This window comes from Salvelinus alpinus, chromosome 28 (genome assembly GCF_045679555.1).
Source record: "Salvelinus alpinus chromosome 28, SLU_Salpinus.1, whole genome shotgun sequence".
Taxonomy (NCBI): domain Eukaryota; kingdom Metazoa; phylum Chordata; class Actinopteri; order Salmoniformes; family Salmonidae; genus Salvelinus; species Salvelinus alpinus.
The window spans coordinates 30,568,003-30,591,943 of record NC_092113.1 but is presented as its reverse complement, the minus strand read 5'-3'; the positions used below and the strand labels follow the sequence as shown (position 1 = coordinate 30,591,943).

The window sequence follows — 23,941 nt, the reverse complement described above, 5'->3', positions numbered from 1 at the left end:
CCCATTAAGATAATGATAATGCTTTATTTCACTGGCATACTCATTATAGTCCCTGTGTCTAAAACAAATTGCTTTGTTTTGAAATTATTGCTATTAAACATAATTATGTTAAGGATAGCTGATACTATGGTCTCATAATATAAAAATTAAGAAACTGTAATTACAGCTTTCTTTTAAAATCAAACCCCCATTAAATGTTTCTTGTTTATTTTTGTGTTGCTCTTCTGCTGATTTAAATGTTGTTGTAGTTAGATAGGGAGAGACGAGGAGAGCACTGCAGTTCATGGGGTTATTAAAATTAGTAGAGCAATAGCAGCTGAACTTCTGCCTATCCACCGTGATTGATGACCCAAGCCTTATTTGCTGAGGCGGAGTGTTGTTCCTGTGTAATTGTCTACCAGATGGCTAAGCTAAGTGTTCTTAAATGCCTTTAGACCTGCAGGGGTCTGAGGTCCAAACATTTTAGGTACTAATGGTATTGTTGTTGTTGTTAACATCCTGCAGTTTGAAATGCTGTTTGAGATCATGATTCACTAGCAAGCATTGAGTTGAAATAAGTCCTCCTAAACTCCACCTACTTAATGTGTTCAACCTAGATCTTTTCCAGTGATGGTATTTGGAAAACTAAAACAACCCGTCTTCAGATCATATTGTATTGGTCACATACACGTGTTTAGCAGATGTTATTGCGGGTGTAGCAAAATGCTTTTGTTTCTAGCTCCAACAGTGCAGTAATATCTAACAAGTAAGAACGTTGACAGAAGGTAAAAGAAGAAAAAACAGACTATTTGTATCCACTAGCTAGGCTACCTGAGGTAGAGTAGCCAGATTGTGCAGAACAGTGGATCTAGGTGGCAGTGTGATCATCAATCACAGGCCCTCAAGGGGAGCTGCAGCAAAAGCTGGGCTGAAGTGCTATCTGTCAGCTGCTTCTCTGATACAGGCCCGGAGAGGAGAGGAGAGGGGCCCTATCAGCAGCCATCAGCTCATATCCCAGCTACAGAATGCCATGTAAACACGTACAAGTGCTCCTGTCAAAATAACCCCTGTCCCAGTTCAGCAAGTCACACATATTTCCACAAATGGATGGATAGTCGGTCATCCTTGTTTAGTGGGATGAAGGAGGACACGTTGCATTGGGATGTTTTACATCCTGGCTCTTCTAGATAGACGCTGCTGCCATTTTTTTTATAATACGTTGTTTTTCTGTTGGCATCAACGGCTGGTTTTAAACTACTATTCAATATTTGTAATTCATAAGGGTATGTACTGTGTGTACTGTCTCGCTCCCTCTACATCCTACTTTTGAATAAATCCACCAAGAGCTTCTCCACTGAGCCACTACTGTCAATAACTCTCAAGATGGATAGTTGTTCTGCATGCTTGTTTATTCGGCACTGGGAAGATATATACTACCGTTCAAAAATTTGGGGTGTCACTTAGAAATGTCCTTGTTTTTGGGAAGAAAAGCAACTTTTTTGTCCATTAAAATAACATCAAATTGATCAGAAATACAGTGTAGACATTGTTAATGTTGTAAATGAGTATTGTAGCTGGAAACTGAGGATTTTTAATGGAATATCTACATAGGTGTACAGAGGACCATTATCAGCAACCATCACTTCTGTGATGACCTTCTAGGCAGAGTTGCAAAGAAAAAGCCATATCTCAGACTGGCCAATAAAAAGATTAAGATGGGCAAAAGAACACAGACACTGGACAGAGAAACTCTGCCTAGAAGGCCAGCATCCCGGACTTGCCTCTTCACTGTTGACGTTGAGACTGGTGTTTTGCGGGTAGTTTTTAATGAAGCTGCCAGTTGAGGACTTGTGAGGCGTCTGTTTCTCAAACTGGACACTCTAATGTACTTGTCCTCTTGCTCAGTTGTGCACCGGCGCCTCCCACTCTTTCTATTCTGGTTAGAGCCAGTTTGCGCTGTTCTGTGAAGGGAGTAGTACACAGCGTTGTACGAGATCTTCAGTTTCTTGGCAATTTCTCACATGGAATAGCCTTCATTTCTCAGAACAAGAATAGACTGACGAGTTTCAGAAGAAAGGTCTTTGTTTCTAGCCCTTTTGAGCCTGTAATCAAACCCCCAAATGCTGATGCTCCAGATACTCAACTAGTCTAAAGAAGGCCTTTATTGCTTCTTTAGTCAGCACGACAGTTTTCAACTGTGCTAACATAATTGCAAAAGGGTTTTCTAATGATCAATTAGCCTTTTAAAATGATAAACTTGGATTAGCTAACACAACGTGCCATTGGAACACAGGTGTGTTAGTTGCTGATATTGGGCCTCTGTACACCTATGTAGATATTCCATAAAAAATCTGCCGTTTCCAGCTACAACAACATTAACAACGTCTACACTGTAGACGTTGTACACATCAATTTGATGTTATTTTAATGAACAAAAAATGTGCTTTTCTTTCGAAAACAAGGACATTTCTAAGTGACCCCAAACTTTTGAACGGTAGTTTATATAAGTATAATTTGTCATTTGTATAATTATTTGGAGTCCTAGTTAAAACCCAGAGTGGGGGGAGATGGCATCCCTTGGGGGGTGGGAGATAGGTGGGGGTGGGTGGGTAGGGAGTTTGGGAAATAGCCAATTGTCTGACGCTTTGATGAATGACTCCACGGGTTTTTGGTTTTTACTGTGAGTGCTGGGTCCTTTTAGCTGCTATTTGCTTTCACCACTGTCCAAGAAAAAGGATGTGATGGGTCCAAGGACTGAGTAGCATCGTCCTGTCATGTGCAGCTGCAGCCACACAGCGAACAGGGTGGTCCGAGCTGAGCAAAAGTTACATGCTGCATATGCATAGGCACAGTACACTTGACTGCAGTCTGCTGGTCTATGGCCCTGGAATGAATTTGCCTGTTTAAATACAAATATTCAGGATATGTTGAATATAAATATGCATGTTGTTTTGTCCATTTTTGTCAATTGGAAGAGCAACACTACTAGGAAGAAACACTGTTCAGTAGTCAAAGCTACAGTAGTATCCCTGTGATTCTACTTTTGATTATGTTCCACTTTGGGCTTGGAGCCAACGTGAGCACTCGCTTCGTTACTGTATGGATCATCTTTTAAGACCATTTAAGATCACAGTGCCCAGAGTCACAGTCAAGTAATAACTACTTCAACAGACTCAGATGTTCATTAAGCTCTTTCGTTCATTCAACTTGAGGAGCACCTCTTCTTTGACGGGCTTGTCTTTTTTTGTTTATTTCTGTACAGAATAAACATACCACCAGTGTTATGACAAATTCTTATTTTTATTTAAAGCAGATATGCTATTTGCGTTACTTCTGAGATCTCCCTCAGTGGTTTGAATTTGAAAAATAATTATACGAGTTGGGACAACAATAAGAAAACAGAAAGAAAAACTGAAACAGATGAATGACAAGCAATTACTTCAGTTGTCCATCAAACTGTTTTGATCCATTGTTGAATCAAACATGATTGATATACAGTATCAAATCTCACCTGAAAATGATTACTACTGTATTTGAAAAGCTGTTTGTGTCAGTGTGCATGTGAGCTTCTGCATTCAATATCCACTGTATTCCACTGCCACAGAGTTTCAATTCTAGATGGCCATTGTGTCTTCAGTTGCATTTTAGACTGACAAAATGTATTTTCCCAGCTGGAATGAGTGCGCTTTTGCTGTCGTTCAGCAACAACGGAGTATATCCCACAAAACGCTGTTTGTGTCTCGGATGTCCCCAGTCTCCCTCTACAGCCATTGAATATAGGACAGTTAGTACAGTCCACCAGGCCTTGGTAATCCTGCTACATACTCATCACGTAGCCCTTTCCTCCCATACACATTATAAAACCTGGTTGCTTGGATCCTGGATGCTGATTGGTTGATAGCAGAGAGATAACACACAATAATTCCTGAAAAATACCATGATGCTGTAATGGCATAACTCCTTTTCAAGTATCAATATGTATCCACTGTTCCGCACCCCAGCCAGGCAATTAAACTTCAAATTCCCTCGGGCGGGGGGGGGCGTCTAGAAATTATTTCCCCATGCTTCTTACCTAGCATTTGGTTTGGTACAGCGGGGGTTAATGTAAGCCTCACTGTCTGACTATCTGACCTCGGAAACAACGTTTCACTTTTAAGTTGCAATCTGCCCTGTACTTGTGAACGGTGCCCAGACGAGACGAGACACATTTTTCTGAGCCAAGCGAAATCACACATCAACATCATTATCATGGATATGAAATTGCAGATATGCAGATAGTGTACTGTCATTCCAGTGCAATGTTTGACGTGACTAAATTAGCACAAGTTGGCTAGCTAGCTAACAAGTTGCTGTTCATATCAACATCACCAACTACTAGCTTGCTATAATATGGACTGGCCAACCATTTACTAGTTGTTGCCTACCAGTATGTATTTTAATATTTATTAAAGTGATTCTCTGTTACTATTGTATACTTTTTAGTCAGTAGTTCTGAAAGTAGTGATCACAAGACAAAAGTGGTCCCCAAAAATTGATTGCATACTATATCACATATGTGCGCCACGTCATTTCTCTCTCTCTCTCGCTCTCATTTGTGCATCTTGCTAGCTGTCAATCAAATGGTGAGGCGCTGAAGCTCACAGCTTCTGGAAAATAGTTGCTTTCAAACTAGGGAGTTCGTGGCTAGTTTAGGTAAGACAGTAATTCTGCTCATTAAGCATGTATGAACTACACATTGATGAATCCAGCCCAAAGTCGGAGGTTTAAAAAATACTTGCTAGTCGCCAAAGTTCCGGGAACATGTCTTTCAATCATTAATTATTGAAGTTCTTGTCTCTCATCATCATTGAATCTCTGCTAACTAGCTAGCTAACTATATAGCTAGCTAACTAGCTACATGCCAGTGATTTGTTTAGCATAGCAACGTGGAATAAATAGAATTAATAACTGGGTCAAAACATGACAATAGAACGGACAACCAGCCCATTTGGATATCAACATCAGAATCTCCGAACTAACGACTGGCTTTTGCCCAGATTATTTTGTATGGTGGAATTTACTCAATATAATTGCTTTTAACCCTTTACACTCGTGGGAATTGGCCTATATGGATAAGGCTACATTGAAAAGCATACAGTATGCATAACAACGGTAGGGATTTAAAGGGAACAGTTCGGAGATAATGGGAAGATTATTAGACCAAATGTGAGTACACAACAGTTCACCTGACACAGTACTGTATCCACATTTTTTTTACATTATGTGCATTTTACATTGAAATCTGAAAATAATCTGGATACATTCAGTAACGTAAAACTAATCCTGGAAAATGTGGGGTAGCTGCAACATAAGACAAAAACATGACAAGGGTTTCAGTAAGAGGACTAACTGATGTCTCCAAGTGGCCACACACCTCTCTAAAGTGTGCACAATTCCTAAGCAATTTCAATGCACTTTTATGACTCAGAGTCTTATAAGGTATTTTTGTAGCTCTTCTAGCTGTGCCATTGAGGGTCTAGAGCAAGCACACCTGTAGTTTCATTTGAAACACAACCTTGCATCCCCGCCATCACACAATTACTGTTGCTGTTTATACAATAAAAGAAACGGTCCATTATAAATCGCAATCTGGGTTAGGTGGGCATAATTTGAAAGCTTGTTCTATTGGCAACATAAATTATAAAATATAATCTTACTGTTAGGCTTTCACAATGCAATTCAGTGAAACTGTTTTTGTAATTTTGGTGAGCATAGAAAGGACTCATGAGTGCGTTCAGGTGCTTGTGCCCTGGCAAATGTTCTTCACAATTAACAGACAGGCTCATTCTGTTCAGAACAACCCAGGGTATGATGCCATGTCATCTTGTAATTGTACATCAAACATAGTGACACTATCTGATTTGGAAAGTGCACGTTTGGTTTGCTTGTTTGAAATCAAAGCAGTATTTATTATAATCCTCAACGTCTCACCTTTGAAAATACATTGAGTCTTAATTTATAGCGTTTCCCTCACTCAGACATTTTTTGTTGCAAGTTGACCAATTACTGGGAAGAATGGGGGCAACTTGTCACACGCTTAAGTTCAGTCAAAACCCATAGAGTGCTGTGAAGTGCAGAGCCAGAGCTCTCACATCATGTATAGCATGTTACTGTAGAGCCACTATGTTCCAATTTAGGTGCTTATTAGTGCCCAAATCATCCATTTTCAACCCGTATACGGGTACAAGTGTAAAAGGCTACTGAAAACATGTCGTTAATCTTTTTTTTATATGTTGGCAACCGGTTCATGAAAGCAATAAGGTCCTCAAACCCAGGAATTATTCCTTGGCTTTACCTCGGGCCTAATAACTGCCCCTAGTTGGAAGTTATCACATGATAATTCCCGGCTTCTCATGCCTTATTGCTTAAACAACCCACCCACTAATGCCCCATTCTGTAGGTTGCTTGATGTCACAGTATGTCAAAGCATCCATATGCAAACAGAGATGTAGGGCACCCCATTGGCTTTTAATATTGAGAAATCAAAGTGTTACCATTAGAGTAGTTATCTCCATTTTGTTTGACTAAGCAGTGACGCAACACACAACAAAATAACCTTTTGCATGCCGAATCTCTTTGGAAAACTAGGACATGAAATTACATATCCCTCTTTCTCTCTCTTCTTCCTCTGCTTGCTAATGTCTTTCCTAGAACTTGAACGAACAGCGTGTGTGTAGGACACATAAGACAGATGTTTAGGAGTACTTTCACCTTGTTTGCACTTTAACAGAGCTTAGCTGATGTGGAATGCCACTCATTCAGCCTCCTTGCTACCTCAGGGCTTTTCTAGCCTTTCTTCCATAGAGCCATCTGTACTGGACAGAGAGTAGCTCTAACCCACGTCTCAGGCCATAATCTCCACAAGTGGGATTTTTATCCAAAAGAAAAAGGTTAAATAGACTGTGTTATCTTAAATACAACCAACTTCTGTTATCAAAAACTGAACTGATGTGTATTACTCTATTGAATAGGCCTCATTCAAACATGGTTTACTGTTTGCATGGCTATGTTATCACTTGTGTGTAGGCCCGCTGTATGCTTTTATCAGTTTGTGCTGTCGGGTCTGTTTGCAGACAAGGCCGTCATTGATATTGTTGAGGAGTGACTATCGTTAAGCAGTGGACTTATCTAATCCGTCTGCTGTGCTTTGGAAAGCCAGAGGAAGCGGCTACGGGACAGGAGCAGGAAGAGTGGACAGGGACGGGCTGTGGATGCTACTGCATATTTAATTATCGTTGATATTAACACAGAGAGAGAAGGACAGAGAGGCAAGAAGAGAGGATAGAGGAGCAGAAGGAGGGAGGGGAGAGAGAGCGAGGACCCGCCATGTTCACTTTTTAATTAAGGCTCCGTAGTGTAACTCGTCAATGTACATTATTGGAAGAATGAACGTCAATGCCATTGCTTCTTCTCCCCCTCCTTTATCTCTGTCAATGATTCAAAGACATGATTTATGGTTTGTCTCCGTCTTTCAGGATCATCCATCAAGTTCCGGCTCTGCCGCCGTGCCACCCGTTGTAAATCATTCTGAAAGCCTGTCACTCATTACCATTAACCCCTCCTCTGTCGCTCTGGTCTGCGGCTTCCTCAACCTCTCTTTTTTTTTCTCCTTCCCTCCCTCCTTTTCCTCCCCCTCAATGCACAACCTACAGCCACACAGGGTATCAGTTCCGTTTCGCTGCCCCGTCCGTCCGCCTACCTTCTTTTCAATAAATTAACCAATGAATAAAAAGGCCCTGTACTCTTCAGGCAGGCAGGCAGCTCCTACTCCTCCTCCATTACATTAATGCTGCTTTCATAACCAAGTGGGAAGTGGGAATTTACCACATATGACTGGGACAAATCCACATGAGCAGCCTTCCACCTGATAATTACTAGTTGGAAACCGGTCTATTGCCACGTTCGCGCGCTAGTCAGGACTAGGAAACTCAAATGTCCAACTTGCTAATTGGTTGAACGCAGCACCTGTATAACTACAACCAGTTAACAAGTCAGACATTTCAGTTTCCTAGTTCCGACTAGTATATGAACACAGCATATCATCCTAAGCCCCCACTTCTCCTACATGGTGACCTCTGACATTGCTTACTAAGGAAATTATCTTGATAACAGCATTTTCAGCAGTTAAATGCAACATCAAAAAACTTTATTTATAAAAAGCAATCTATTAATATGGTTTTTGAATGCTATAATTTATTTGCGTTTCTCAACAAGTTCAAAGCACATGAATGCATCCAACTGGTATTTACAACGGGTAAATTCCCACCTCATACTTGGTTACGAATGCAACATAACACCACAGAAATGTCACTGCTGAGAAGCTCAGGGTAATTGAGGATGTAGCACATAGAAAACATTTGTGTTGTGGTTTTGCAATGGAAATATTTGAACACCTATGATATGTGCACATAATTGTTTTACTCAGTTACATACAGTACAAAAATATACTATTTAAATCTATGGATTTAATAACCTAACAAACTAAAGGAATATCATCACAAGGATTTAGTTATTTGTAGCCAGGGTTATAAAGTTACTAGTTAGTTTCAAACCAGTATTTGTGGTAGGCCCTTCCACTAAATTATATTGCTTTACTGGAAACGTTAATGCTTTACAAACCGAGGCTTACAATGACACAATGACTGTACTCTTTAACCAGATCTTATAGAAAAGGGTTTTATGAACTGAAACATTGACTCAATAGAGTGAATGTCAATCTCTCAACAATAGATGATGTGCCGCCGCGGGAAGCTTCAATTCACTAGCTTCTTTGTTTTATCATTCTAATCAACATCTAGATATCAACGCTACAGAATATCCACAAACAGCGGAGAGAAGCCATGAGCCACAGTATTGAGGGGAAACTTTCAGAGATTGGGTGCCAACACATTTCACTATTTGTGCAACCATTGTTCTCAGAACGGACTGTCAAAGTGACAATGCAGCGGCAGGCAAATCCTGAAGTTTGCGCTTTTCAGAAAAACTGCGAGCCCTAATCATTTTTGCAGAAGGACATTTGACAACAAATTTGCCATTAAAATGAATGGGAGGGAGGCTGAGTTGTTTTGAAGCATTTCTTACTTTTTAGCTCGTCTCGTCCCCCAGAGCTGCTGCATGTTTGGCGGGTCTGCTTCTCCCCTTTACACTTGCCATGAAACAGCCTTTGGTCCCACAAGAAACCATCTGACAGTACCACGCTTCTGTTGTATTTAATGAAGGGAAAAAGCAGCAATCTACTATTAATGAATTTGGAACATAAAAAATGCCTCCCTTTGCTGAAAATGGCACAAAACTGATTATATAGGGAAAGCCTCTTCTGGATTCCCGTCCAGATTTTAATGAAAGATCCATAGAGCCAGAAGAGGGAGGGAGAGTTAGTGAAATGCAGATTGTTTTAATAGAATACACACTCTTCACCAGGCAGCTGCAGTATCAGATTCATGATGGCCAGCGTTTTTGTGAAGTTCATGATGCTGTGACTATATACATTCACTTATCTCAGGAGAAGAGGAAATGTAACAGAGAGCGAACCATGTAGTGACAGAGGTGGACCACTAGCAGCCTTTATATTTCATGTTGTACACTGAACAAAAATATAAATGCAACATGTAAAGTGTTGATCCCATGTTTCATGAGTTGAAATAGAGGACCACAAATGTTCTCATGTTGTGCACAAATTTGTTTACATCCCTGGGCAGAGCCCTACAGAAGGCAAATAAAATAGAGGTTGACTCTTCCAACCCACTCCCCTCCAAATTCCAGCTCCTTCCCTCTGGCCGCAGGTAAAATATAAAAAAAAAAAAATAGGGACAAGTACTCTTTTATTCCGAATGCAATTCTGCAACTTAACAAAATGTTGGACTAATTGCACATTAGCACTCACACTGAAATTGCACTTACCCTGCCTACATGCTTGTAAACATCCTATGCATATTTTTATATTTGTTTTTTACATGTGCTATGTTTTATGAATTTCCTCTCTGAAGACATAAAAGTTTTCTCAATCTGTTAGTGATCTGTTAGTTTCTTCTTTGCCAAGATAATCCATCCACCTGACAGGTGTGGCATATCAAGAAGTTGATTAAACAGCATGATCATTACACAGGTGCAACTTGTGCTGGGGACAGTAAAAGGCCACTTTAAAATGTACAGTTTTGAGGGAGCATGCAATTGTCATGCTGACTGCAGGAATGTCCACCAGAGCTGTTGCCAGAGAATTGGATGTTAGTTTCTCTACCATAAGCCGCCTCCACAAGAATAAGACGCCTAGAGAATTTGGCAGTACGTCCAACGGGCCTCACAACTGCAGAATACGTGTAACCACGCCAGCCCAGAACCTCCACATCCGGCTTCTTCACCTGCGGAATCATCTGAGACCAGCCACCCGGACAGCTGATGAAAATGTGAGTTTGCACAACCAAAGATTTTCTGAACAAACCGTCAGAAACTGTCTCAGGGAAGCTCATCTGCATGCTCGTTGTCCTCACCAGGGTCTTGCCCTGACTGCAGTTCAGTGTCGTAACTGACTTCAGTGGGTAAATGCTCACCTTCGATGGCCACTGGCACGCTGGAGAAGTGTGCTCTTCACGGATGAATCCCGGTTTCAACTGTACCGGGCAGATGGCGTGTATGGCGTCCTGTGGGCGAGCGGTTTGCTGATGTCAATGTTGTGAACGGAGTGCCCCATGGGGGCAGTGGGGTTATGGTATGGGCAGGCATAAGCTACAGACAATGAACACAATTGCATTTTATTTTTATTTTAATGTACAGAGATACCGTGAAGAGATCCTGAGGCCCATTGTCATGCCATTCATCCACTACCATCACCTTATGTTTCAGCATGATAATGCACAATGTCGCAAGGATCTGAAAATGTCCCAGTTCTTCCATGGCCTGCATACTCAACAGACGTCACCTATTGAACATGTTTGGGATGCTCTGGATTGACGTATACAACAGCGTGTTCCAGTTCCTGCCAATATCCAGCACCTTCGCACATCCATTGAAGAGGAGTGGGACAACATTTCACAGGCCACAATCAACAGCCTTATCAACTCTATACACTGCATGAAGTAAATGGTTGTCATACCAGATACTGGCTGGTTTTCTGATCCACGCCCCTACTTTAAAAAAAAATCTTTCTCTGTGACAGGCATCTGTCAATCTGTATTCCCAGTCATGTGAAATTAGGGCCGAATGAATTTATTTCAATTGACTGATTTCCTTATATGAACTGTAACTCAGTCAAATCTTTGAAATTGTAGTATGTTGCATTCATATTTATGTTCAGTGTATATTACATCAAATACACTATGATATGTAATAGCTTATTGTCACAACACAATGTGTTATATATATATATGTTATAGACCAAAATATAATGTATAGGATATTTATTTAATTTAGGATTTTTCTCTAAAAAGATTCAATTCAACCACTTTCACTTTGTAAAATAAAAATATAGCAAAATCTAATTAAATAAAAATCTCTTTGCAATCAAATTACCTGGTAAATGTATAATGCATTTGTTTTATTAGTCTGTATGTTGCAAAACTACTGAGCTTCATAAAATCCAAGTCCGGTCAGACAAGTGTAGAATAATTGTCCCATCCTCCTCCTCTCAGCCTGTGGCTCATAAAAGCTTTGAACAAAGACCTAATCTGTGCGAGGCAGTGGTCCTTTAAACGATGGCCCATTTTCCCCTACCCTGCCTGCCAAACCACGTAAACATTCCTGACTGACATTCAATCAGAGAAATTTGAACCGAAGCAAGATGGTCTTTTATTAGTACCTCTGTTTGCTTGACTGGTCAGCTCCAATATGCACAGTTTGGATGGGTGGCGTACAGTAAGATGATGGGTTCTCTCTGATAAGGGTGAATGAGAGGTAAACTGCTATTCTGCAGAAAGGAACCATCAGACCTCATCACGTCGCTCCTGGAGAGCCATGTCACAAGCTCTTCAAAAACCAAGTGACAGAGAAAGGAGCAAGCAGCAGCACACTGGGCTGTACTGAGTAGCAGCTCTGTCTCTCTGTCCCCTTGTCTTTCTCTCTTTCTTTCTTTCTTTCTTTCTCTCTGTCTGTCTGTCTCCCGCTCTCGCTCTCCCGCTCTCTCTCTCGCTCTCTGGCGCTCTCGCTCGCTCTCTCTGTGTGTCTCCCTCTCTCTCTGTGTGTCTGTCTCTCTTTCTCTGTGTCTGTCTCTCTCTCTTTCTCAGATAAAAATGTTTTTTTATTATATTGACAGTAGAATTTGCTGTTCATGATTAAATGTACTGTTTTCCTTTTCATAAGAAAGTATTTGTTGCATTCGCCAGAAACAAAATCCTTGAACTTAACAAATGGACTGTAGTGCCACTACCAGTGAGGCAATATTCTCGTGGTTCCATCCATGTTTTTTGGAAGGGTGTGTAAAATGTCCCCTGCCAGCCCTGAAAGCGGGGCCCTCCTCTTCTGGTGAGATGCAACACGAGGCAATAGTACTGCATGTGAGGCGGTGGCAGGCAGGCGGCATGGCGGCTGGCGATAGCACGGTGGCACGCTTACGTGATGACTTAGGTGCTGGAGTGCAAATTGCATTGCTCTCCTGCTATTCACTTCCAATTAGGCAGCGGGCCGAGTGATGCGTCTCGGATCAGGAGCTTCTAGCAGGCAGGCATCAAAAAGAGCAGTGTCGCTCAGTGACATCATTGAGGGAGGGAGGGGAAGGGACTCCTGGAGCTACAGTAGGATGGCAGCCACAGCTTGATGTGACTAAGTGAGAATCGTGATTAGTATCGATGAAGAAACAGGGACACTGAGGAACGACAGCATTTTTATTTTGAACATGAAAATCCCCAAATCAGAAAGATAAAAATCTTCAAATAAACATGCAGATTCTGCTACTTTTTAGTCTTACAGTCTTGAAACATATTGTAGCTGTTTCAAGATCAAGTGTCAATGGTGTAGGTTAGTAAGGTTTTCAATGTTTTACCTTCATTCACTAACAACATGTTGGTTGTGAATGTGGAAATATTGTTTTGATTGCTGTAATTATTGTGATGATTTTTGCCCAAATCAACTGCCAGATGGTAGGGTATGGTCTGGTGTCATATTTGTGATCCTATCATATAAATCTGGGTCTGAGTCCATCCAAGTAGCTACATCATACTGCCTTTAGCACAATTCACAATCTGCCTTTCTTCACGTTGTCTGCTTTGAAATGTTGAGGTTCTTTATTTGATCATATTAGACTATGAAATATTGAATGTGCCGGTGTATGAAAGCAAGGCATTTATCTGCATGAATAGCCCCTGTTTAGTGAAGTAGGTAATGCGCTTTAAGTATCATCCCATTCATGCATACAAAAATGGACACTAAACTCTCTGTCGCATGGTTTCACGCTGCAGCAGAGCCCTCAGAGAGATCTTAAAGCTGCAATATGTAACTTTTTGGGCGACATAGAAATGTGAGTTATAGATATGTCATTCTCGTTGAAAGCAAGTCTAAGAAGCGGTAGATCTGTTCTGTGTGCCTTATTTCTATGATTCCCATGCTTAAGTTTTTTGTTTTTGCATCTTTTACTTTCGGTTTAGTATACCAGTTTCAAACAGCTGAAAATACAATGTGTTTGGTTATGAAAAATATATTTCACAGCGGTTTAGATGGTACAATGATTCTCTACACTATACTTGCTTGTTTTGTCACAAACTGAAATTAGGCGAACTATTCAACATTTTGCGATTTCTGCAACCACTGTATGACTGCATTCTGACTTCATCTTATGGTTGCTGGTAACATAACAGTGTTCTGAGTGTATTTATGACTGTGGGGGTGATGTACTGTTTCAAGCAAAATAAATTATCTAGGCTATAGGTGGAGTGTGAGAAGGGTCGTAAAAGTTATTTAGGCCTCCTTATTTTACAATAAAAAATAAAAAAACACATATTTTGTGTTTTGTCTATTACCTTCCAGTAATAGTTAACTGGATCACATAGGCTAGGCAGTCTGTGAACCCTGTAAACATGTCCTTCATTGTTTCGAGACAGTATAAAGACAAACAAGTCAAATATACTGTCTGTAAAATAAAGCAATGATTATTGAGTTTACAGTAAGCTATTGGCCCGGATTAAAAATTAACTCATGCAATGTCAGCCGTGTATCCAGTCTCAGATTGATCTAGATAAACAGCATACTGTAACCTGACTTCAACTGACTGACATCTGTCAAATATTACATAGCTGGTATGTCTCTCGGTCTTATGACAGGCCTGTGCATTAAGCGTAAGTTAAAACTGTACATAATGATGACTAACCACTAGAAAACGTGTAGCCATCTTGCAGACACTATTAAGTCAACAACAAAAGTATAGTTTTAGTAGATATTTGATCAAAATTACAGTACAGTGCGTCAGCCTCTCTTTGAGATGTCTCCCTTCACACTACAAGGACTCCAACTCCATAGAGTGCTCTGGAGAGGAACCTACAACATATCTATCTCACTTACCTTATTATAGAACTGAAATCTATAGTGACAACAAATGAAACTGCTCATTTACAACAATATATCAACAAAAGTCTTGCAGAGGTTGGGGAGACAATTTGACTCCAGAAGACAAAGTCTGTAGATTGCTTTATTTGCCTGACCTGTTTTATTAACGTGTAGACTCTAGAAGCTGCATTCTTATGTGGGACACCGTAGACGGACGGATAGCATAGACGGACGGACGGGCCTGCTGTGTTTTATTTTTTTCTATTTAGAGTGCCATAAATCCGGGAGATGAAAATGTCATGGAGCAGGTTCATTTTCCAAAGAGGTTTTGATTGCTATGAGCGTGTAATTGATTGTTCCAAGGACAGGGGGAAATCTAGAAATGTCATAACAGTCCTGCTTAGGTCGGTCCCACCGCCAGGCAATCAATGTGAAGTAAAAAGGGATATTGATTTGTGAGCAGCGAAAACTGTAGCTTGAGACAACCGGAGAGCAGTTCAGGAAAGTGGCACAGACATGCAGACCTGTCACTGGCACCTATGAATTACACAATTTTCTGTGAAGATAGTATTACCTGGGATATTCAGGGTATTGCAGGCAGCTGTCCATTAGCTAACCCTGTCAGGCTGCTCACTGACTGCCTTGTCACTTTAATGAGGGAAATGTTGACCTTCCATGTGATAAATGTTGATATCTTTACCATTACAAAGTTAATACTAACAGGCTAATAGTGGAAGTTAAATACTGTTACTGGGGAAACACAAACTAATTTCAGCATGCTAACTTGGAAAATGGCAAGTTATTCTGCAACAGGTGATCAAATTATGATCATACATTTGTATCAGAGATGTAGACTACAATGTCCCTAAGTAGCATCAGAGAAGGCTCTGCCCTTGCATTTGATATTGCTAATTGGCATCCACCAAGGGTTGGCAAAATGGAGTTACAAAGAGTGTGAGAAGTGGAATTAGACATGTGGGTATCTTGGCGTCACCCCTGCCTGGTGCCTTTGGATGTAGATAACCAGAGATACTGTATATAATGACGAGATGGTCTTGTCTCCGCCCTAACTATGGGAGTCGTTGTCCCAAATGTGGGAAGGCAGGCAGTCTGTATTCCCGCATGGACGGGAGTGGACCGTCTCGTGTCACCTCATTTTCACTGATATTACTTTAGATCAAATGGGCAGGAAATGCTGCTGATAATTTCTGTCAATTTCGTCTGGAAATACAAAGTATACTAAATGTAGACTATTCTCACGTTCTGTTACTTTAGGATTTTAATTCCTGATAATTAAGTTATTATCTTAATACATTTTTGTTTCATTAAATAGCCATGCTGAGTTTGATAGTGCTCTATGGCAGTGTAGATAAAGCTACTTGAACATAGTAAATTGTATCATCTAATTGCCATGAAATAACAATTTATTGGATGCATGTCAGTGTGCTCCATTGCTGTATGATTGCTAAGTGTCTCTTAGTGAAATATTTATTAATGCTAATTCTTAATCCATGAATTAGTTAGAAGGTTCACTATCTGCATGAAGTAGGCTAAGTAAAGCTGTTTTGCTATATCTGCAATATGTCACCAGACAATCCTTGAAACTTCTACTTGAAAATGCTCTTTTATCAATCAATATTTGGTAATGGTCAATATAAATGAAAGGTTCTACGGTAATTTGAATTTTCCAAAAAAGCAATGTGCTATAATTGACTTCTGTCCATAGTCTCTATCAAGACTTTCAAAAATAGAAGACGTCAACTAGAAGCTTGTCATAGGCGATAGTGTTCTCGTTTATCTGTGATAACTACAGTTGAAGTCAGAAGTTTACATACACCTTAGCCAAATACATTTAATCTCAGTTTTTCACAATTCCTGACATTTAATCCTAGTAAAAATTCCCTGTTTTAGGTAAATTAGGATCACCACTTTATTTTAGGAATGTGAAATGTCAGAATAATAGTAGAGAGAATTATTTAATTTCAACTTTTATTACTTTCATCACATTCCCAGGGGGTCAGAAGTTTACATACACTCAATTAGTATTTGGCAGCATTGCATTTAAATTGTTTAACTTGGGTCAAACGTTTCGGGTAGCCTTCCACAAGCTTCCCACAGTAAGTTGGGTGAATTTTGGCCCATTCCTCCTAACACAGCTGGTGTACCTGCGTCAGGTTTGTAGGCCTCCTTGCTCGCACACGCTTTTTCAGTTCTGCACAAACATTTTCTATAGGATTGATGGCAGGGCTTTGTGATGGCCACTCCAATACCTTGACTTCGTTGTCCTTAAGCCATTTTGCCACAACTTTGGAAGTATGCTTGGGGTCATTGTCCATTTGGAAGACCCATTTGCGACCCAAGCTTTAACTTCCTGACTGATGTCTTGAGATGTTGCTTCAATATATCCACATAAGTTTCCTGCCTCATGATGCCATCTAATTTGTGAAATGCACCAGTCCCTCCTGCAGCAAAGGACCCCCACAACATGATGCTGCCACCCCTGTGCTTCACAGTTGGGGTGGTGTTCTTCAGCTTGCAAGCATCCCCCTTTTTCCTCCAAACATAACAATGGTCATTATGGCCAAACAGTTCTATTTTTGTTTCATCAGACCAGAGGACTTTTCTCCAAAAAGTACGATCTTTGTCCGAATGTGCAGTTGCAAACCGTAGTCTGGTTTTTTTATGGCGGTTTTGGAGCAGTGGCTTCTTCCTTGCTGAGTGGCCTTTCAAGTTATGTCAATATGGGACTCGTTTTACTGTGGATAAAGATACTTTTGCACCTGTTTCCTCCAGCATCTTCACAAGGTCCTTTGCTGTCGTTCTGGGATTGATTTGCACTTTTCGCACCAAAGTACGTTCATCTCTAGGAGTTAATGCGTTCCTGACTGATATGACGGCTGCGCGGTCCCATGGCGTTTATACTTGCGTACTATTGTTTGTACAGATGAACATGGTACCTTCAGGCGTTTGGAAATTGCTCCCAAGGATGAACCAGAATTGTGAAGGACAAAAAATTAATTCTGAGGTCTTGGCTGATTTCTTTTGATTTTCCCATCATGTCAAGCAAAGAGGCACTGAGTTTGAAGGTAGGCCTTGAAATACATCCACAGGTACACCTCCAATTGACTCAAATGATGTCAATTAGCCTATAAGAAGCTTCTGAAGCCATGACATACTTTTCTGGAATTTTCCAAGCTGTTTGAAGGCACAGTCAACTTAGTGTATGTAAACTTCTGACCCACTGGAAGTGTGATACAGTGAATTATAAGTGAAATAATCTGTCTGTAAACAATTGATGGAAAAAGTTGTTGAAAAATATGTTTTAATGACTCCAACCTAAGTGTATGTAAACTTCCGACTTCAACTGTATATATTAAACGATCAATAAAACATGTCTCTGTACTCTGACAACACTCCCTCTCCAGCATGGGGGGAAGAGGGTGTTTTGGAAGCCAACAATGATCTCAGTTGGCCAATCCAGAATTCTCTCTTGTGGTTGAGGGTCATAGCACATTCGGGAATCTCTGGTCTGCTGCGTGGCTCCTTGTTCTCCATGTTTGTTTTGAGTCCCATGACCATCTTCATCCATTAGCTGGCAACCAGTTCACCTCTAAAGCTTGTCCTGAGACACTTGTGAAATATTGATTAAAAAAAAGATTTATTTTCCGATTGCGAAGGAGGATGACATTCTTCATTCTATGGGCTGACCCAGTGTTCTGTAGTACTTGGAGTGCTCCTTACATTCAGCATTCCATAGAGTGCCCCTAAATCAAAGGTTAAATATTACCCACATTAAATGCATAGGTGCCTAGACAAGGGCATTGTGTCCTTTTCATGTTTAACTAAAAGCACATCTGCCATCTTCTCCCAAAATGCAAATTTTCCAACATGAATAAGAGAACATACTGCAAGATGTTTCTTCGAAAGTATTTTTTAAGTAGTTTGTTTTCATATTGTGGACTGGCTAAATTTGAGAGGGACCTTAATTCAACAGAGAAGAGTTTGATTGTTTTATATTGATAATAGTTTTACTGATTCATTTACTGTATGAATATCTGATCCTCCAGCCTGGTTCAAAACTGCTTAATATGCTGTATCACAAGTAATGCAAATTAGATGATGTTAAATATGTCAATTAGAAAAACTGTTGTTTAATTATCAGTTAATTGATGCAATAACATTGAGCCCTATGAGTGTGAACAAACAGGTGGATAATGAAATAGATAATTGCTGTTTATGAGCCTGTCAAGGACAATATAACAATGTGACAGATTGCCAGCAACTTCTAGAAATGTTAGATAATGATCTTGTTATAATAAATACATATATTTTCAAAAATGTATTGGTTCTTTGTTGTGCTGTGATTCATGTATTAATTATTATCCAGATTTAGGTTTTTTTTTTGCATAAAGAATGCAAATTTCTCTGTCAAGAAAGACTATCTCACTCTGTAACCACTTAAATGGAGACAGGATATATTTCAGCTCATTTTGAAATCTGAAATGTAAGTAAACCCCTCTCATCTTGCAAGGCTCAGGCTTTTTCATTTATTCATAGAACACTTGTGGAATATTAGAATATCGCTCAGTCTTTGTAATTTGCTGCAACACAATCTGGTGGATCCAAGCATGGAAAGATATTATCCAACAGAGAAAGCTTAAGTTTTTTCATTGCAAGTTCATTGCAGTTTGGAGATACTCATAATCACTTTGGAATAGGCCACTTGCAATAACACTTAGTAAAACCCTAGCAAAAATCAATTGCATTTTGCCTGTCATTGGCCAACGATTGTTGTAAACATCTCAACATGAGGCAGGGAAACCTTTGAGACAGCACTAAGTCAATGACCCGCCGTGAATCACAAGGAGCCGCTTGACCTCTAGTAGTTTGTTAGAAAAGGCATGTGACATCCATACTGTTGATCCTCTCATGTAGCTCAGTCCTGCATTGTGCATGTAGCCTTGTGTGGACTCCACAGTTTCTCTGAAAACAGAACAAAAAAGCAAACAAAACCTCTTGTTTTGACGTACTTTGCATATTTTTCCATTCTTGGAAATATTTCAAATGCTCAGTAGTGATTGCAACTCAACTAATTTCCCTCTCCTATGGTGATTTCTTACTATTATGTAGTCTAAAGAGAGATAGGGGTCTTGTAATGAATAACCTCGTCCCCAGGCTATTGGGCATATAAGCCTGGGATATCAAAGATTCAAACTTGGCCTTAGAATTCTATGGTCACTCCCACTATGGGAGTTGCCTGCTTAGTAAAGTATTTGTCATCATTTATCACATGACTGTGAAGCGTGGGGAGGGTTAAAAGGAAGATGCTGTAGATTAAGCCAATGCCTATGCACCGGGAGTTTATTCCGGTTTTTCTTTATTGGCTAACGAAGGCACAGTTTGACGCGTTGGTCCACCAGACTTTCATTGGTCGGAAGTGTCTGGGAACAAGATTATGTGAAGCTTAATAACAAAGGTTTCTAAATTGTATCTCTCTTTCTCCTTCTTTTTCAGTATACGTGCCTGATGAACATGGCGTCATGCGAGAGACCATCTCTGAGGATGACAGAGAGAATGACACTCCAACTGAAGAGAAGACGAGTCCCAAGGCCTCAGAGGACAAAGAGATGGACAACAAAAGCAGCTACCAGGACTCCCCCGTCAGTGTCCTTTCCAATCAAGAAGCCGAGTTGGAGTCGCGCCTTAGCGACGCCAGCGATAGACTCTCACTCTCAGACTTCAAAAGTTCCCCACCACCTGAAAGCCAGAAGGACGAGGGGAGCAGCGGTTCGAAACACAAGGATGACATGCACAGCAGCCTGGAGAAAATGAGGGCCGCCTATGCTAACTTTCTCTCAGATTCCTACTGCACAGGGATCGGAATGGACTTGAAAATTAGCAAAACTCCCAGCAAAGCTAACTGTGACAGCACCAATGTTAGCACCAAGAGTGAATTTGACTGGCATCAGGATGCACTATCCAAAACCTTCCAGCAAACACACTCCCCAAAGCCTGGTTCCAAACCCAACCTCTTCAGCTCGGTCCACCTCTACAGACAAAGCAGCAAAGCAGGTGGGACAGTATTTACAGGGGCCAGCCGATTCAAGTGTAAGGACTGCAGTGCAGCCTATGACAGTATTGTGGATTTGACAGTGCACATGAACAAGAGTGGACATTACCAGGACAACAATCATGGCAAACCAAGCAATGCCTCCACATCCTCTTCCAAATCAAGGAAACGAAATTTGCAAGACATGGAAGGGAAAGAGGATGCACAGAAAGTTCTGAAGTGTATGTTCTGTGGCCATTCTTTTGAGTCCCTCCAGGACTTGAGTGTCCATATGATAAAAACTAAGCATTACCAAAAAGTACCTTTGAAAGAACCTATCCCAGTACTCTCACCTAGATTACTGCCACCAGCAAAGAAACGGACCTATGAGGCCAACAGACCTTGTTCTCCTGATTCTACCACAGGGTTAGCTGGCTACAGCGAGGCCCAACGGTCCGCGGCTATTTCAAATGCTAACAGTAATCGCTATGGTTATCAGAATGGGGCTAGCTACACTTGGCAGTTTGAGACATGCAAATCTCAGATTCTAAAATGCATGGAGTGTGGAAGCTCACACGATACCCTGCAACAACTCACCACTCATATGATGGTCACTGGACATTTCATGAAAGTTACAAACTCAGCCTCTAAGAAAGGGAAACAGTTAGCTCTGGATCCCTTGGTTATAGAAAAGATGCAGGTATTAGCTGAGCCGCTTGCTAACAAAACTGATGGCGATAAAGTGTCTCCAAAAACATATTCCCCAGGGGGCAGTGAGAAAGATAGCCAGAGGGAAGGCACATTGGACAAAATGGAAGAAAGTGAAGTGAAAGATGACAAGGCAGACAGTGAGGATCAAAAGGCAGGGAACAGGGTGATTAAATATCGATATCTTCGTGAGGAGGATCTGGAGCAGCAGGGATTGTCAGGTGGTGGAGGGGATATCCTCAAGTCTTTAGCCAACACGGTCGCCTCTGCAATCAACAAGGCTCAGACTGGGACCCCCAGCTGGAGTGCCTACCCCAGTATCCACGCTTCCTATCAACTCTCTGGGATCATCAAGAGCAGCACTCATCTCTCAGCGTCTCCCCCCATTCAGGTAAAGCACACATTCAACCACAAGCTGAGACCGATCGCCCCAAAGGGGAAGTTTCTTCAGGGTGCTGGGGGAGTTGACACTCCACAGCAACAGTATCGAAAAGCGGACACCAAGAAAGAAAAGGTTGGCATTAGCGATGGTAAAGAACGTCTGAATATTAAGTTTGATCTGGTGGAGAATAATGACAGCGATTGTCAGGATGATTCCTCTACCTCTTCAAAGCTCGACGCAGACTGTCTGAATGAAGGGAGTGATGTGATCAAAGGGAAGTGGAGCCCAGATTTCTCAGACAGAGGCAAGACACCAAGCCCTCCTGCCACCGGTGGACGAAGCACTACTTCAGAGCTTGTCAATGACACCCCGGAAATACTCGGCATAAACCCTCTAAGTGCACTGCAATCAGTTCTGAACAGCCATTTGGGTAAAGCAAATAAGCCCACCAATTCAAGATCTGAAAATAGTAAACTATCTGCTCGCTCTCAATCTATATTAGCTGAACTCAACCAGAGTATGGAGAAACCAGCAGTGGTGCATGCTACCCCTGCTAGGAACAGCGCTAACATTGCCTTCCTGTTTGCTAGCAATGATCAGCCAATAGACCTGACAAAATATAAACCTAACAAGCCAAGTTTCTCCCATCTACAACCCTTTGCCCCAATGCCACAGAAACACGCTCTGTCTGACATTGCTGACATGGTCAAGGTTCTTCCTAAAGCCACCACACCAAAAGCCTCTATGCCATCAAGGATACCCACCATGAAACTGGAATCAGACGTGAGACGCTCTGAGGACGTGTCGGCTGAGGTATACTCGGTTCACAAGCGCAAGGGAAGGCATTCGAACTGGAACCCCCGACATCTTATCATCCTCCAAGCCCAGTTCGCCTCCAGCCTCTTTCTGACTTCTGAGGGCAAGTACTTACTCTCAGATCTTGGTCCTCAGGAACGAATGCACATCTCTAAGTTTACTGGACTGTCCATGACAACCATCAGCCACTGGTTGGCCAATGTGAAATACCAACTTAGGAAAACAGGGGGGACCAAGTTTCTGAAGAGCATGGACACTGGCCATCCGATCTTCTACTGCAATGACTGTGCTTCCCAGTTCAGGACACCACCAGCCTTCATCTCCCACCTGGAATCACACCTAGGGTTCCAAATCAAAGATATGCGCAAATTGCCTATTGAGCATCAGACGAAGGTAGAGGAGCCAGAACTGTCAAAGGCTCTCAGTGTCCGTGCGACAGAGACGCTAGTCACAGAGGAGGATGTTGACACTAAGTTCAAATGTAAGCTGTGTTGTAGGACATTTGCTAGTAACCATGCAGTTAAACTCCACTTGAGTAAAACTCACAGCAAATCACCTGATAACCATTCACAATATGTGGAAATGGATAAAGAGTAGGAGTTGTTCATTTTTGCTACCTTTTTTGTTGTTATTGATTTTTGAAACACTGGTTAGATATTTCAGCAATGTTTCCAGTAGCATTGAAAACATTTGATTGAATATGACATGGACACACTGGCTAGACTAAACCCTAAAATGTTAAAGAATACACCAACTTATACCTTTGCACCCTTCTTAAATGCATCACCAGTAATGAAATGTATTACTGCTTGAAATATAATTGCTAACGTTTGCATGCAATAGCTCTGGCTATGACTACTATTTATTTGTATAATATGTCAAGTTTCAATTGTATTATTTCAAAGAAAATGTAATGGATAAATTGTAATGATCATCTCCAATGCTACACCTTTGTAAAATATGCAGCTGTTTTAAACAGGTAGCCAGACACATGTTAACACATTTATTGCACTGTACATTGAACTGTACAGTGAATTGCTATGTAAAAAATGTTTTGTGTTTCAATGATAGAACAGAAAAGCACTTTAATAAATGTTAAATCACCAGGTTAGACTCAGATTCTGTACATGAACCCAACAAATTTAGACAGGTTGGAAACAAGGAAAAATAAAATATAAATGTGTTTCATTTTAAAAGGATGACAGTGAGACAAATGATACCTGCACCTTTTTTTTACCAATTGAAATAAAGAATTAACATTTGATACCAGACTGTGTTCATTTTAAGTTTTCATGAGTCTCCTGTACTTCTCCTGAAATATTGTAAATTAACAATATATGCGTAGATCAATGTGTGGTTGGGAATGACTGTGTTCTTCATAACAAGTAGACATTTTCTTCAGCTCTCTTATTTCACAGCTATAAAATATAATTGCCTGCTAAATTCATAAACATTTTACACAATTTATCTCTTTTCTTTCCAGCAATCAAGTCCCTCAATTA

At 40.8% G+C, this 23,941-nt stretch overlaps 1 protein-coding gene across 1 annotated transcript in view; it reads left to right on the top strand.

The window, feature by feature from the left end:
- LOC139557629 (teashirt homolog 2-like) overlaps positions 1-23,703 on the top strand; it is a 75,833-nt gene extending 52,130 nt beyond the window's left edge. The window contains exon 2 of the mRNA XM_071372685.1: positions 19,999-23,703. Coding sequence (XP_071228786.1) covers positions 19,999-23,036 — 3,038 coding nt within the window. The 3' untranslated portion in view covers positions 23,037-23,703. The remainder of the gene's footprint in view (positions 1-19,998) is intronic.
- The last annotated feature ends 238 nt before the right edge of the window (positions 23,704-23,941 follow it).